Raw genomic sequence first — 12,419 nt, forward strand, 5'->3', positions numbered from 1 at the left:
AGGAGGGAGAGATATCCTTTAGCTTTTCAATACTTGTTTAAAATAAAATATCTATATAACTGACTGAAAACAGAACTGTTACATAACACTGCAACGGCGTAAAGGTCTTGTCATATTTCCTCTGGTTCTGGTGATGAAAACCTGACACCGGAACTTCCAGACATTCCCATAGTACAGTAATGTGTGTAATGTCCGTAAAGATATATTTCTCACAGTAAGGAGGCCTAGGTTTGAAGCCTGGAGAATACCAGAGTTAAAACAACTACTGATTGACACAGGCAGCAGAACTCAGCCATAATCTACCCAAGCATTACCGAGATGTTGTACAGACGCTGGGATTAAGACAGCGCAGTGCATCGTACCACAGACAACCACAGGAAGGAAGCCACAGGGCTAAGGACATCCTGCTCTCCCACTCTTTGTTCTCAGTCCAGACAGGTCAGGAATGTGAGTGTCACGTTGAGATCCACCCTCTGTCTAACTGGGGGGGTCAACCACTAATACACTCAGGACACCTCATGCTGTATTATTCACTAAATAATTGCTACCTGCAATGTTGGGCGTTTCATATTTGAACTTGACCTTTAGGACAGGAGTGCCAACACCTAAGTCTGGCAGCAAACATCTGACCCTATTCATTGTATTCCTTCAAGTTGTACGTCTCATTTGGCCTGGGTGTCTCTTTAAACTATATGTTGTCAGAGTTCATTAAATGACTGTTAGATAGACACAGCCAACATGAAACGCTATGAGTGCCCTGGCCTGGCAGGATATGGTGTGACCGTATTTATCAGATTACTACCTAATTCTGTAGTACAAATACAGGATTTCATCAGGCTTCCTAAGGTGACTAAGTGTACCAGGAGACTGGGCCACAGCAGGAGATGTACTAACTCTGTTGCACAACCAGGCCAACACCCCAGTTTACTTACTGCTATTCTATTGTGTTCAGCACCATTTGGCATGGCAGTAAGTGTAGTAGCTCTACGAGGTCTACTTCCCGGTCAGAGTATTAGGTCATTTTCATAGCTGAGTGGTAATTCAACAGTGTCATTGGTTTCCTCAGCCCTACATGCTGCTTCTGCTCTGAGGGCAGTTTTCACCCAGTCTGGTCCAGCACTCACTGTGGCACACTTACGGCTGAGCACCCACACAGTCCTACCCCTGCCCCCTTAGTCTGGACACACACACCCTCACTCTTACCCTTTAACCATCCAGGGCCAGTCTGGGGGATTATCAGCAGTCTGAGCCATCTCTAATCTCTGCCTCATCATGTTCTCTAACCAACACACACCTAACCCCATCCTAACCACCCCTTACTCTCTAATCCTATACACACACACTTCTGTATGACCTCTTCTTGATCTGACAGAGAACTACATGGATGTATTAAGCAATATGGTGGATGGACTCAATGTGGTCTATAGAGTGAAGAGATCTATTAGGAATGAATGTCTATAAGGTAGGGGTTGTTTTGGGACAATAATCTACCATGGCCATCATGACAGCTTATTGCTCCTTCACACTACAGTGTATGTCCATGTCTGGTCACTTTGGAATTTAGCCTTGCGACCTAATCGACCTTGTTGGAAAATCCATTGGTTGGGTTGACATTCTCATGCGCCCCCCACCACCACCACCTCTTGCATAAACTGTATTGATTCAGTTAGGCATGACTGACAACAGGACAGGACCAGACAGACAGACAGGACCAGACAGAGACAGACAGACCTGAGTCGGGTGCTAAAGGCCATGCTAGTTACTATTGCTGCAGCCCAGCCTCAACACTGCAGTGAGCAGCCATGAGTATATAACTGTCCAGCAGCTCTCACTCCTGGTAGGTATGAGTCACAGGCCAATATCCACACTAGCATAGCACTTGGATGCATGCCAATACACTGCTTTATTCTCAGTGGTATCGTGTGAACACTGGAACAGAGCGGTCACAGTCTTTCCATAAGGCCTGGTCTTGAAGCACTCAGTAACAGGGTCGAGATGAGACAAGACATTCACAAGAACTAGGCCACGGTAAGGCAAGTAGTTTACTACAAGGTGTACAAATGTATATTTTTCGGGAGAAGTGGACTGCCTACGTTCCCAGACGGATTTTAAAATCAGGAGGCTGTTCAGATCACACCTTTGTTTACATGTTTACCTGGCACCTGCCAAGCCGCACAATATCTCAGAAGTTTGAGGCAAATCTTGTTTCCATGACAAATAGAACATTGTGTGATGGCATATCTTGGAATACTGTGCAGCTATCTGTGCTTTAAAACAGAATTCCAACAACTGAGGTTTCACACAGTAGAATTTGAAAGTGTTTTGTAATGTTGAAATAGGGTTCATGGTATTGACAGACTGAAATATTGCTCTCGGCCTTGGCTACTCATGACAGTAGATGTGCCCACAGTTAAATTCCCTTGTTCTGCATATTGACCAGTACAGCTCAATATGCAGAATAACAATTTGTTGTTGAATTAAAGGAAAAGATCACTAATTTACAACTTGATGTTAGATGGTTCCTCACCCTGAAAATAGTCTATAGGCCAGGAGAAACTAGAATCCATGGTTCAGTTCTTTACATGGCCATTACAAACTTCAGCTAATTAGTGTGTTTTTATTAGATTGTTATGGCCAAATCACCTTTAAGTAACATCAAACCGAATATGGAGTTGGTTGCCCCCATCGCTTCCATTGCTTTTTAGCTAACAGTGGCTAATGTCAGCTGAAGTTTGTAATGGCTGTGTAAAGAACTGAAGCACTGATTGCTGTTTCTCCGGGCCCATAGATTATTTTCAGGACGAGGAACCGTCTAACATCAAGTTGTAAAATGGTAAACTTCTCAGTTAAACGGCCAAATCATGGTGACCAAATCATTCTACACTAACCCTACACAAAGAGTAGGATAGTATTCGTATGGAATGTTGTTACACTATGTTAGAAATACAAATTAAAACCCAGACTAGTATCCAAAGGGCGACGGGCTGCAACGGTAGTATTTCTGCTTGTAGGCTAGTACAACTGGGCTGTGCTAACGTCCCATGGGGCAGGCTCACGTGTAAATCAAATTAAATGTTGATAGTGTTTTCAGTCATGTTTAGAGCGCGTTGTATTGTCGATATTTACAACAAAGTTACAGAGCAGCAAGCAGGTTAAATGACTCACCTCCACTCGGAAGGACCCGCAGCCTTTCAGAAACTCCTTTATATTGCTCTGGAACTCACTATCATTCCTTGGTTCTTGGAAGATCTGTGTGGAAGGGAGTTAAATGTTTAATGAAGTAAATCCCCGAGCCGTACGTAGGTAGCCTGTTTCGTTCTCGGTTTTGCAAAAGACGGTACAGATCCACGATGTCAGTGTGAAACTAAAATCTCCAATCGGTGTTTCTAAAAGACCTCTCAATCTCCCATCGAGAAATCGGATTAGTAGGAGAGGAAATGACGTGGTATGCATATTCCACGGTGAAAACCAGAACCCTGCGGCTACACCTTTTGGTGCCTACCTGTGCAAACAGAACCCTCCGCGACTATATCAGTAGTGGCAATCACATGCTTCATAACCTTTAATAACCTAACAATTGCTCTCCTTATTAGGCCTATCGTCAATTGGCTATTATTTAGAAGACCTCGACCCTGTTGTTGTTGTAGTTATGTTAACTTTTCCCAATTGTGCATAAATTGCAAGTGCACAAGGGCAGGTACATTCTTGCTCTGTGGATGTGTGACAGAAATGACGTTTTTTCCCCCCTCGGTTAAAATGTCAAGGCAACAAATAAACACGATTTCTTCTTCTCATGACAAAATAGCTATCAAAACGTTTAATGTTTGTAACTAATTAGTCTTTATACAGTGGTGTAAAGTACTTAAGTAATTTTTGGGGGTATCTGCACTTTACTATATATATTTTGGACAACTTTTAATTTTACCCCTCTATATTCCTAAAGAAAATAATGTACTTTTTTACTCCATTCATTTTCCCTGACACCCAAAAGTACTAGTTACATTTTGAATGCTTAGCAGGACAGGAAACTGGTCCAATTCACAAACTTATCAAGAGAAGATCCGTGGTCATCCCTACTGCCTCTGATCTGGCGGACTCACTAAACACAAATGCTTCGTTTGTAAATTATGTATGAGTGTTGCAGTGTGCCCCTGGCTATCTGTAAAAAATAAGAAATTGTGCTGTCTCATTTGCTTAATATAAGGAATTTGAAATCATTTATACTTTTACTTTTGATACTTATGTATATTTTAGCAATTACATTTACTTTTGATAATTAAGTATATTTAAAACCAAATACTTTTAAACTTTTACTCAAGTTGTATTTTACTGGGTGACTTTCACTTTAAACTGAGTAATTTTCTATTAATGTAACTTTACTTTTACTCAAGTATGAAAATTGGGTACCTTTCCCACCACTGTCTTGATGTATTGTCTATCTCCCTGACTGTTGTTTGTAATGTTTGTATACTTTTATTTTTATTTCAACTTTATTTAACCAGGTAGGCTAGTTGAGAACAAATTCTCATTTGCAACTGCGACCTGGCCAAGATAAAGCATAGCAGTGTGAACAGACAACACAGAGTTACACATGGAGTAAACAATTAACAAGTCAATAACACAGTAGAAAAAAAAGAGTCTATATACATTGTGTGCAAAAGGCATGAGGAGGTAGGCGAATAATTAACATTTTGCAGATTAACACTGGAGTGATAAATGATCAGATGGCCATGTACAGGTAGAGATATTGGTGTGCAAAAGAGCAGAAAAGTAAATAAATATAAACAGTATGGGGATGAGGTAGGTAAAATTGGGTGGGCTATTTACCGATAGACTATGTACAGCTGCAGCGATCGGTTAGCTGCTCAGATAGCAGATGTCTGAAGTTGGTGAGGGAGATAAAAGTCTCCAACTTCAGCGATTTTTGCAATTCGTTCCAGTCACAGGCAGCAGAGAACTGGAACGAAAGGCGGCCAAATGAGGTGTTGGCTTTAGGGATGATCAGTGAGATACACCTGCTGGAGCGCGTGCTACGGGTGGGTGTTGCCATCGTGACCAGTGAACTGAGATAAGTCCATGCTAGGTAAAGCTCCGCCTTGTAGATGACCTGAAGCCAGTGGGTCTGGCGACTAATATGTAGCGAGAGCCAGCCGACCAGAGCATACAGGTCGCAGTGGTGAGTGGTATAAGGTGCTTTAGTAACAAAACGGATGGCACTGTGATAAACTGCATCCAGTTTGCTGAGTAGAGTATTGGAAGCTATTTTGTAGATGACATCGCCGAAGTCTAGGATCGGTAGGATAGTCAGTTTTACTAGGGTAAGTTTGGCGGCGTGAGTGAAGGAGGCTTTGTTGCGGAATAGAAAGCCGACTCTAGATTTGATTTTAGATTGGAGATGTTTGATATGAGTCTGGAAGGAGAGTTTACAGTCTAGCCAGACACCTAGGTACTTATAGATGTCCACATATTCTAGGTCGGAACCATCCAGGGTGGTGATGCTAGTCGGGCGTGCGGGTGCAGGCAGCGAATGGTTGAAAAGCATGCATTTGGTTTTACTAGCGTTTAAGAGCAGTTGGAGGCCACGGAAGGAGTGTTGTATGGCATTGAAGCTCGTTTGGAGGTTAGATAGTACAGTGTCCAAGGATGGGCCGGAAGTATACAGAATGGTGTCGTCTGCGTAGAGGTGGATCAGGGAATCGCCCGCAGCAAGAGCAACATCATTGATATATACAGAGAAAAGAGTCGGCCCGAGAATTGAACCCTGTGGCACCCCCATAGAGACTGCCAGAGGACCGGACAACATGCCCTCCGATTTGACACACTGAACTCTGTCTGCAAAGTAGTTGGTGAACCAGGCAAGGCAGTCATTAGCAAAACCGAGGCTACTGAGTCTGCCGATAAGAATATGGTGATTGACAGAGTCGAAAGCCTTGGCAAGGTCGATGAAGATGGCTGCACAGTACTGTCTTTTATCGATGGCGGTTATGATATCGTTTAGTACCTTGAGCGTGGCTGAGGTGCACCCGTGACAGGCTCGGAAACCAGATTGCACAGCGGAGAAGGTACGGTGGGATTCGAGATGGTCAGTGACCTGTTTGTTGACTTGGCTTTCGAAGACCTTAGATAGGCAGGGCAGGCGGGATATAGGTCTGTAACAGTTTGGGTCCAGGGTGTCTCCTCCTTTGAAGCGGGGGATGACTGTGGCAGCTTTCCAATCCTTGGGGATCTCAGACGATATGAAAGAGGTTGAACAGGCTGGTAATAGGGGTTGCGACAATGGCGGCAGATAGTTTCAGAAATAGAGGGTCCAGATTGTCAAGCCCAGCTGATTTCTACGGGTCCAGGTTTTGCAGCTCTTTCAGAACATCTGCTATCTGGATTTGGGTAAAGGAGAACCTGGAGAGGCTTGGGCGAGTAGCTGCGGGGTGGGGGGGAGCTGTTGGCTGAGGTTGGAGTAGCCAGGAGGAAGGCATGGCCAGCCGTTGAGAAATGCTTGTTGAAGTTTTCGATAATCATGGATTTATCGGTGGTGACCGTGTTACCTAGCCTCAGTGCAGTGGGCAGCTGGGAGGAGGTGCTCTTGTTCTCCATGGACTTTACAGTGTCCCAGAACGTTTTGGAGTTAGAGCTACAGGATGCAAATTTCTGCCTGAAGAAGTTGGCCTTTGCTTTCCTGACTGACTACGTATATTGGTTCCTGACTTCCCTGAACAGTTGCATATCGCGGGGACTATTCGATGCTATTGCAGTCCGCCACAGGATGTTTTTGTGCTGGTCGAGGGCAGTCACGTCTGGAGTGAACCAAGGGCTATATCTGTTCTTCTGCTTATCTAAAATGGTGAGGAAGTTACTTTTAAAGAATAACCAGGCATGAGTTCAATATCCTTCCAGGATACCCGGGCCAGGTCGATTAGAAAGGCCTGCTCGCAGAAGTGTTTTAGGGAGCGTTTGACGGTGATGAGGGGTGGTCGTTTGACTGCGGATCCATAGCGGATACAGGCAATGAGGCAGTGATTGCTGAGATCCTGATTGAAGACAGCGGAGGTGTATTTGGAGGGCCAGTTGGCCAGGATGACGTCTATGACCTGGCCCGGGTATCCTGGAAGGACATTGACCTCATCCCGTCAGTTGAGGATGCCTGGTCATTCTTTAAAAGTAACTTCCTTACCATTTTAGATAGGCATGCTCCGTCCAAAAAATGCAGAACTAAGAACAGATACAGTCCTTGGTTCACCCCAGACCTGACTGCCCTCGACCAGCACAAAAACATCCTGTGGCGGACTGCAATAGCATCGAATAGTCCCCGGGATATGCAACTGTTCAGGGAAGTCCGGAACCAATACACGCAGTCAGTCAGGAAAGCTAAGTCCAGCTTCTTCAGGCAGAAGTTTGCATCCTGTAGCTCCAACTCCAAAAAGTTCTGGGACACTGTGAAGTCCATGGAGAACAAGAGCACCTCCTCCCAGCTGCCCACTGCACTGAGGCTAGGTAACACGGTTACCACCGATAAATCCATGATTATCGAAAACTTCAATAAGCATTTCTCAACGGCTGGCCATGCCTTCCGCCTGGCTACTCCAACCTCGGCCAACAGCTCTGCCCCCGGCAGCTCCTCGCCCAAGCCTCTCCAGGTTCTCCTTTACCCAAATCCAGATAGCAGATGTTCTGAAAGAGCTGCAAAACCTGGACCCGTACAAATCAGCTGGGCTTGACAATCTGGACCCCCTATTTCTGAAACTTTCCGCCGCCATTGTCGCAACCCCTATTACCAGCCTGTTCAACCTCTCTTTCATATCGTCTGAGATCCCCAAGGATTGAAAGCTGCCGCAGTCATCCCCCTCTTCAAAGGGGGAGACACCCTGGACCCAAACTGTTACAGACCTATATCCATCCTGCCCTGCCTATCTAAGGTCTTCGAAAGCCAAGTCAACAAACAGGTCACTGACCATCTCGAATCCCACCGTACCTTCTCCGCTGTGCAATCTGGTTTCCGAGCCGGTCACGGGTGCACCTCAGCAACACTCAAGGTACTAAACGATATCATAACCGCCATCGATAAAAGACAGTACTGTGCAGCCGTCTTCATTGACCTTGCCAAGGCTTTCGACTCTGTCAATCACCATATTCTTATCGGCAGACTCAGTAGCCTCGGTTTTTCGGATGACTGCCTTGCCTGGTTCACCAATTACTTTGCAGACAGAGTTCAGTGTGTCAAATCGGAGGGCATGCTGTCCGGTCCTCTGGCAGTCTCTATGGGGGTGCCACAGGGTTCAATTCTCGGGCCGACTCTTTTCTCTGTATATATCAATGATGTTGCTCTTGCTGCGGGCGATTCCCTGATCCACCTCTACGCAGACGACACCATTCTATATACTTTCGGCCCGTCATTGGACACTGTGCTATCTAACCTCCAAACAAGCTTCAATGCCATACAACACTCCTTCCGTGGCCTCCAACTGCTCTTAAACGCTAGTAAAACCAAATGCATGCTTTTCAACCGATCGCTGCCTGCACCAGCATGCCCGACTAGCATCACCACCCTGGATGGTTCCGACCTTGAACATGTGGACATCTATAAGTACCTAGGTGTCTGGCTAGACTGCAAACTCTCCTTCCAGACTCATATCAAACATCTCCAATCGAAAATCAAATCAAGAGTCGGCTTTCTATTCCGCAACAAAGCCTCCTTCACTCACGCCGCCAAGCTTACCCTAGTAAAACTGACTATCCTTCCGATCCTCGACTTCGGCGATGTCATCTACAAAATGGCTTCCAACACTCTACTCAGCAAACTGGATGCAGTCTATCACAGTGCCATCCGTTTTGTCACTAAAGCACCTTATACCACCCACCACTGCAACCTGTATGCTATGGTCGGCTGGCCCTCGTTACATATTCGTCGCCAGACCCACTGGCTCCAGGTCATCTACAAGTCCATGCTAGGTAAAGCTCCGCCTTATCTCAGTTCACTGGTCACGATGGCAACACCCATCCGTAGCACGCGCTCCAGCAGGTGTATCTCACTGATCATCCCTAAAGCCAACACCTCATTTGGCCGCCTTTCGTTCCAGTACTCTGCTGCCTGTGACTGGAACAAATTGCAAAAATCGCTGAAGTTGGAGACTTTTATCTCCCTCACCAACTTCAAACATCAGCTATCTGAGCAGCTAACCGATCGCTGCTGCTGTACATAGTCTATTGGTAAATAGCCCACCCATTTTCACCTACCTCATCCCCATACTGTTTTTATTTATTTACTTGCTCTTTTGCACACCAATATCTCTACCTGTACATGACCATCTGATCATTTATCACTCCAGTGTTAATCTGCAAAATTGTAATTATTCGCCTACCTCCTCATGCCTTTTGCACACATTGTATATAGACTCCCCCCTTTGTTTTCTACTGTGTTATTGACTTGTTAATTGTTTATTCCATGTGTAACTCTGTGTTGTCTGCTCACACTGCTATGCTTTATCCTGGCCAGGTCGCAGTTGCAAATGAGAACTTGTTCTCAACTGGCCTACCTGGTTAAATAAAGGTGAAATAAAAATAAAAAAAATAAAAAATGAGGGTGCCCTTGTTTACAGATTTAGGGTTGTACCTGGTGGGTTCCTTGATGATTTGTGTGAGATTGAGGGCATCTAGCTTAGATTGTAGGACTGCCGGGGTGTTAAGCATATCCCAGTTTAGGTCACCTAACAGAACAAACTCTGAAGCTAGATGGGGGGGCGATCAATTCACAAATGGTGTCCAGGGCACAGCTGGGAGCTGAGGGGGGTCGGTAGCAGGCGGCAACAGTGAGAGACTTATTTCTGGAGAGAGTAATTTTTTTAATTAGTAGTTCGAACTGTTTGGGTATGGACCTGGAAAGTATGACATTACTTTGCAGGCTATCTCTGCAGTAGACTGCAACTCCTCCCCCTTTGGCAGTTCTATCTTGATGGAAAATGTTATAGTTGGGTATGGAAATCTCAGGATTTTTGGTGGCCTTCCTGAGCCAGGATTCAGACACGGCAAGGACATCAGGTTTAGCAGAGTGTGCTAAAGCAGTGAGTAAAACAAAGGGAGGAGGCTTCTGATGTTAGGGAGGAGGCTTCTGATGTTAGGGAGGAGGCTTCTGATGTTGACATGCATGAAACCAAGGCTTTTTCGATCACAGAAGTCAACAAATGAGGGTGCCTGGGGACATGCAGGGCCTGGGTTAACCTCCACATCACCCGCGGAACAGAGGAGGAGTAGTATGAGGGTGCGGCTAAAGGCTATCAAAACTGGTCGCCTAGAGCGTTGGGGACAAAGAATTAAAAGGAGCAGATTTCTGGGCATGGTAGAATATATTCAGGGCATAATGCACGGACAGGGGTATGGTGGGGTGCGGGTGGGGTGCGGGTACAGCGGAGGTAAGCCCAGGCACTGGGTGATGATAAGAAAGGTACTCCGTTATATACTCGGGTTTCTATATTGTATATTTTGAAATGCTTTACAACAACAACAAGAATGCATAAAAGTCAAGCCCATAGCGTCTCCCGAGACTAAAGCACTGCATCTCAGTGCCTGAGGCATCACAATAGACCCTGGCTGTATCCCACCCGACCGTGATTGGGAGTCCCATAGGGCGGCGCACAATTGGCCCAGCGTCGTTAGGGTTTGGCCGGGGTAGGCCGTCATTGTAAATAAGAATTTGTTCTTAACTGACTTGACTAGTTAAATAAAAAACTGTCCCTAATACAATGGTGTTTCCATAACCCTTAAATGAGTGTTTCACTGAATAATTGGGAGTCCTATCAGTAGGCTAATGCGTTTCCCAATGTTACAATGTAAGCCTATATAAGTGGTCTACTCTGATGGCTAAATAATGTTAAAACAACACTGTTCCTTTAAAAGAGAGGGAGGGGGCTTCCTCCGAGTGAAATTGAAATTGCAGTCAATGGCGGACCACTCATGTGAATCTATTTGTAGTGTACCCCATTATAGCAGTTGATCCGAACCAAAAACACCCGTTTATTATAGCAACATTTTGTTGGTGGAATAAAAATAAACGCAGTGGCCAAATGTCCATACTTACTCCGATAAACAAACATGTTTTCTTTTTTAAAAAGCGTCTGTTTTCAATCTAGAAAAAAACATGGGACTTTAATGCCATGTGTAGCCAATGTGAATACAATTGCGTTATTACTCACTTAATAGGTTATATTGGGAATAGGTATCTCATTGTCAATGCAAACTAATGCTGAAGTGAGACACACGGACATCTGTCCGGAAATTCCACTCTACTCCGTACAATAACCCCTCTGTTAATGATCTAACTAGGATCGGTTTGAGGTCTACAACAACAAAGGCACACTAATACCAATGTTTAATTATTCAAGTTCCATATAATAGTTGTCTAAGGCAGAGGTGGGACATCCAGGCAATAAGATATGACCTTACTTTCTCAACAGAACCAGGGCGCAATCGCTCCACCAGCTTGCACAGGACAACCCCATCTTTGAGAGAAGACTGCAGGAATCCTTCAGGGTCAGAAATGGTCTTTTTCGGTGACTCCAAGACCCCCAACGTTATCAGCCACGTTACCGTCTGTTCCGCCGAATTCATGGTTATTATGACAATAACATCCACTCTATCCTATCCTGGGATGTTTTGGGAGAAGAGAACAATGTGATTGGAGAATAATCGCCTATTCCGAATAAAAACATATCCTAATGGATAAAGATAACATGACTGCGTTTTGGAGAGGTTGACGGACAGCTGCTTTCTTCTTTTAAAATTGTAGCTAGTCTATTGGCTTCGTTTCCCTGTCTTTTACGCCTGGTAAACTGTCCACTGCCCCCCTCTCTCTAGTTATTCCCCCAACCTGTGTCGCCTGCTGCCGCGAAATGCTCCAACAGAGAATGACATCACAAAGATGTAAAACTATAACTGCTTTTAGAGACTGTCCCCCTGTTGGCGGTTTAATATTTTACTCGTAATTATTTGCATAAATTTGCATGAGGTAGCTGGGTCTACATCAACTATTAAAAATTGCTGTAATAATAGCTTCTTATAATACAATCCATGATATTAGATTTCAGAGTGGGCTACTGAATTTTAACGCTCAAATTATTGTATTTACTTATTCAATCGGTATTAAACTGTGTGTTAATGTGTAGAAATATAAATCTTTGCGTAATACACCGTTTATTACAAGGACTACAATATTTAATTTATAGGACTACCGAATCCCACGTTAGAATGAACTGTAGCGCCCCCTGTCTGCAGAATATAACATCTCCATTACCTTGAGGGTGATTAAATTATTATTTATATTCAAATAGCTGTTATTGCCATTTGTACAACACAATCTACATTTGCTGTGCACTATAACTGTATAGATTTGCATTAACAAAGAAAAACAACTTAACAGGGTACTAAAATACAGC

General features: G+C 44.5%; 1 protein-coding gene across 2 annotated transcripts in view; it reads right to left on the bottom strand.

Annotated features, from left to right (window-relative positions):
- The window catches only part of LOC112237974 (rho guanine nucleotide exchange factor 7), a 30,105-nt gene extending 18,216 nt beyond the window's left edge, over positions 1 to 11,889 (bottom strand). The window contains exons 1-2 of one of the 2 annotated variants that reach the window (XM_042323877.1): positions 11,431 to 11,889; positions 3,166 to 3,249 (exon numbers count right to left, since the gene is read on the bottom strand). In XM_042323877.1, the coding sequence (XP_042179811.1) occupies positions 3,166 to 3,249; positions 11,431 to 11,595 (249 nt within the window). In that variant the 5' untranslated portion in view covers positions 11,596 to 11,889. The remainder of the gene's footprint in view (positions 1 to 3,165; positions 3,250 to 11,430) is intronic. The other variant, XM_042323878.1, reaches the window with a different exon arrangement.
- Positions 11,890 to 12,419: the final 530 nt, after the last annotated feature.

This window comes from Oncorhynchus tshawytscha, linkage group LG07, assembly GCF_018296145.1.
Source record: "Oncorhynchus tshawytscha isolate Ot180627B linkage group LG07, Otsh_v2.0, whole genome shotgun sequence".
Taxonomy (NCBI): Eukaryota; Metazoa; Chordata; class Actinopteri; order Salmoniformes; family Salmonidae; genus Oncorhynchus; species Oncorhynchus tshawytscha.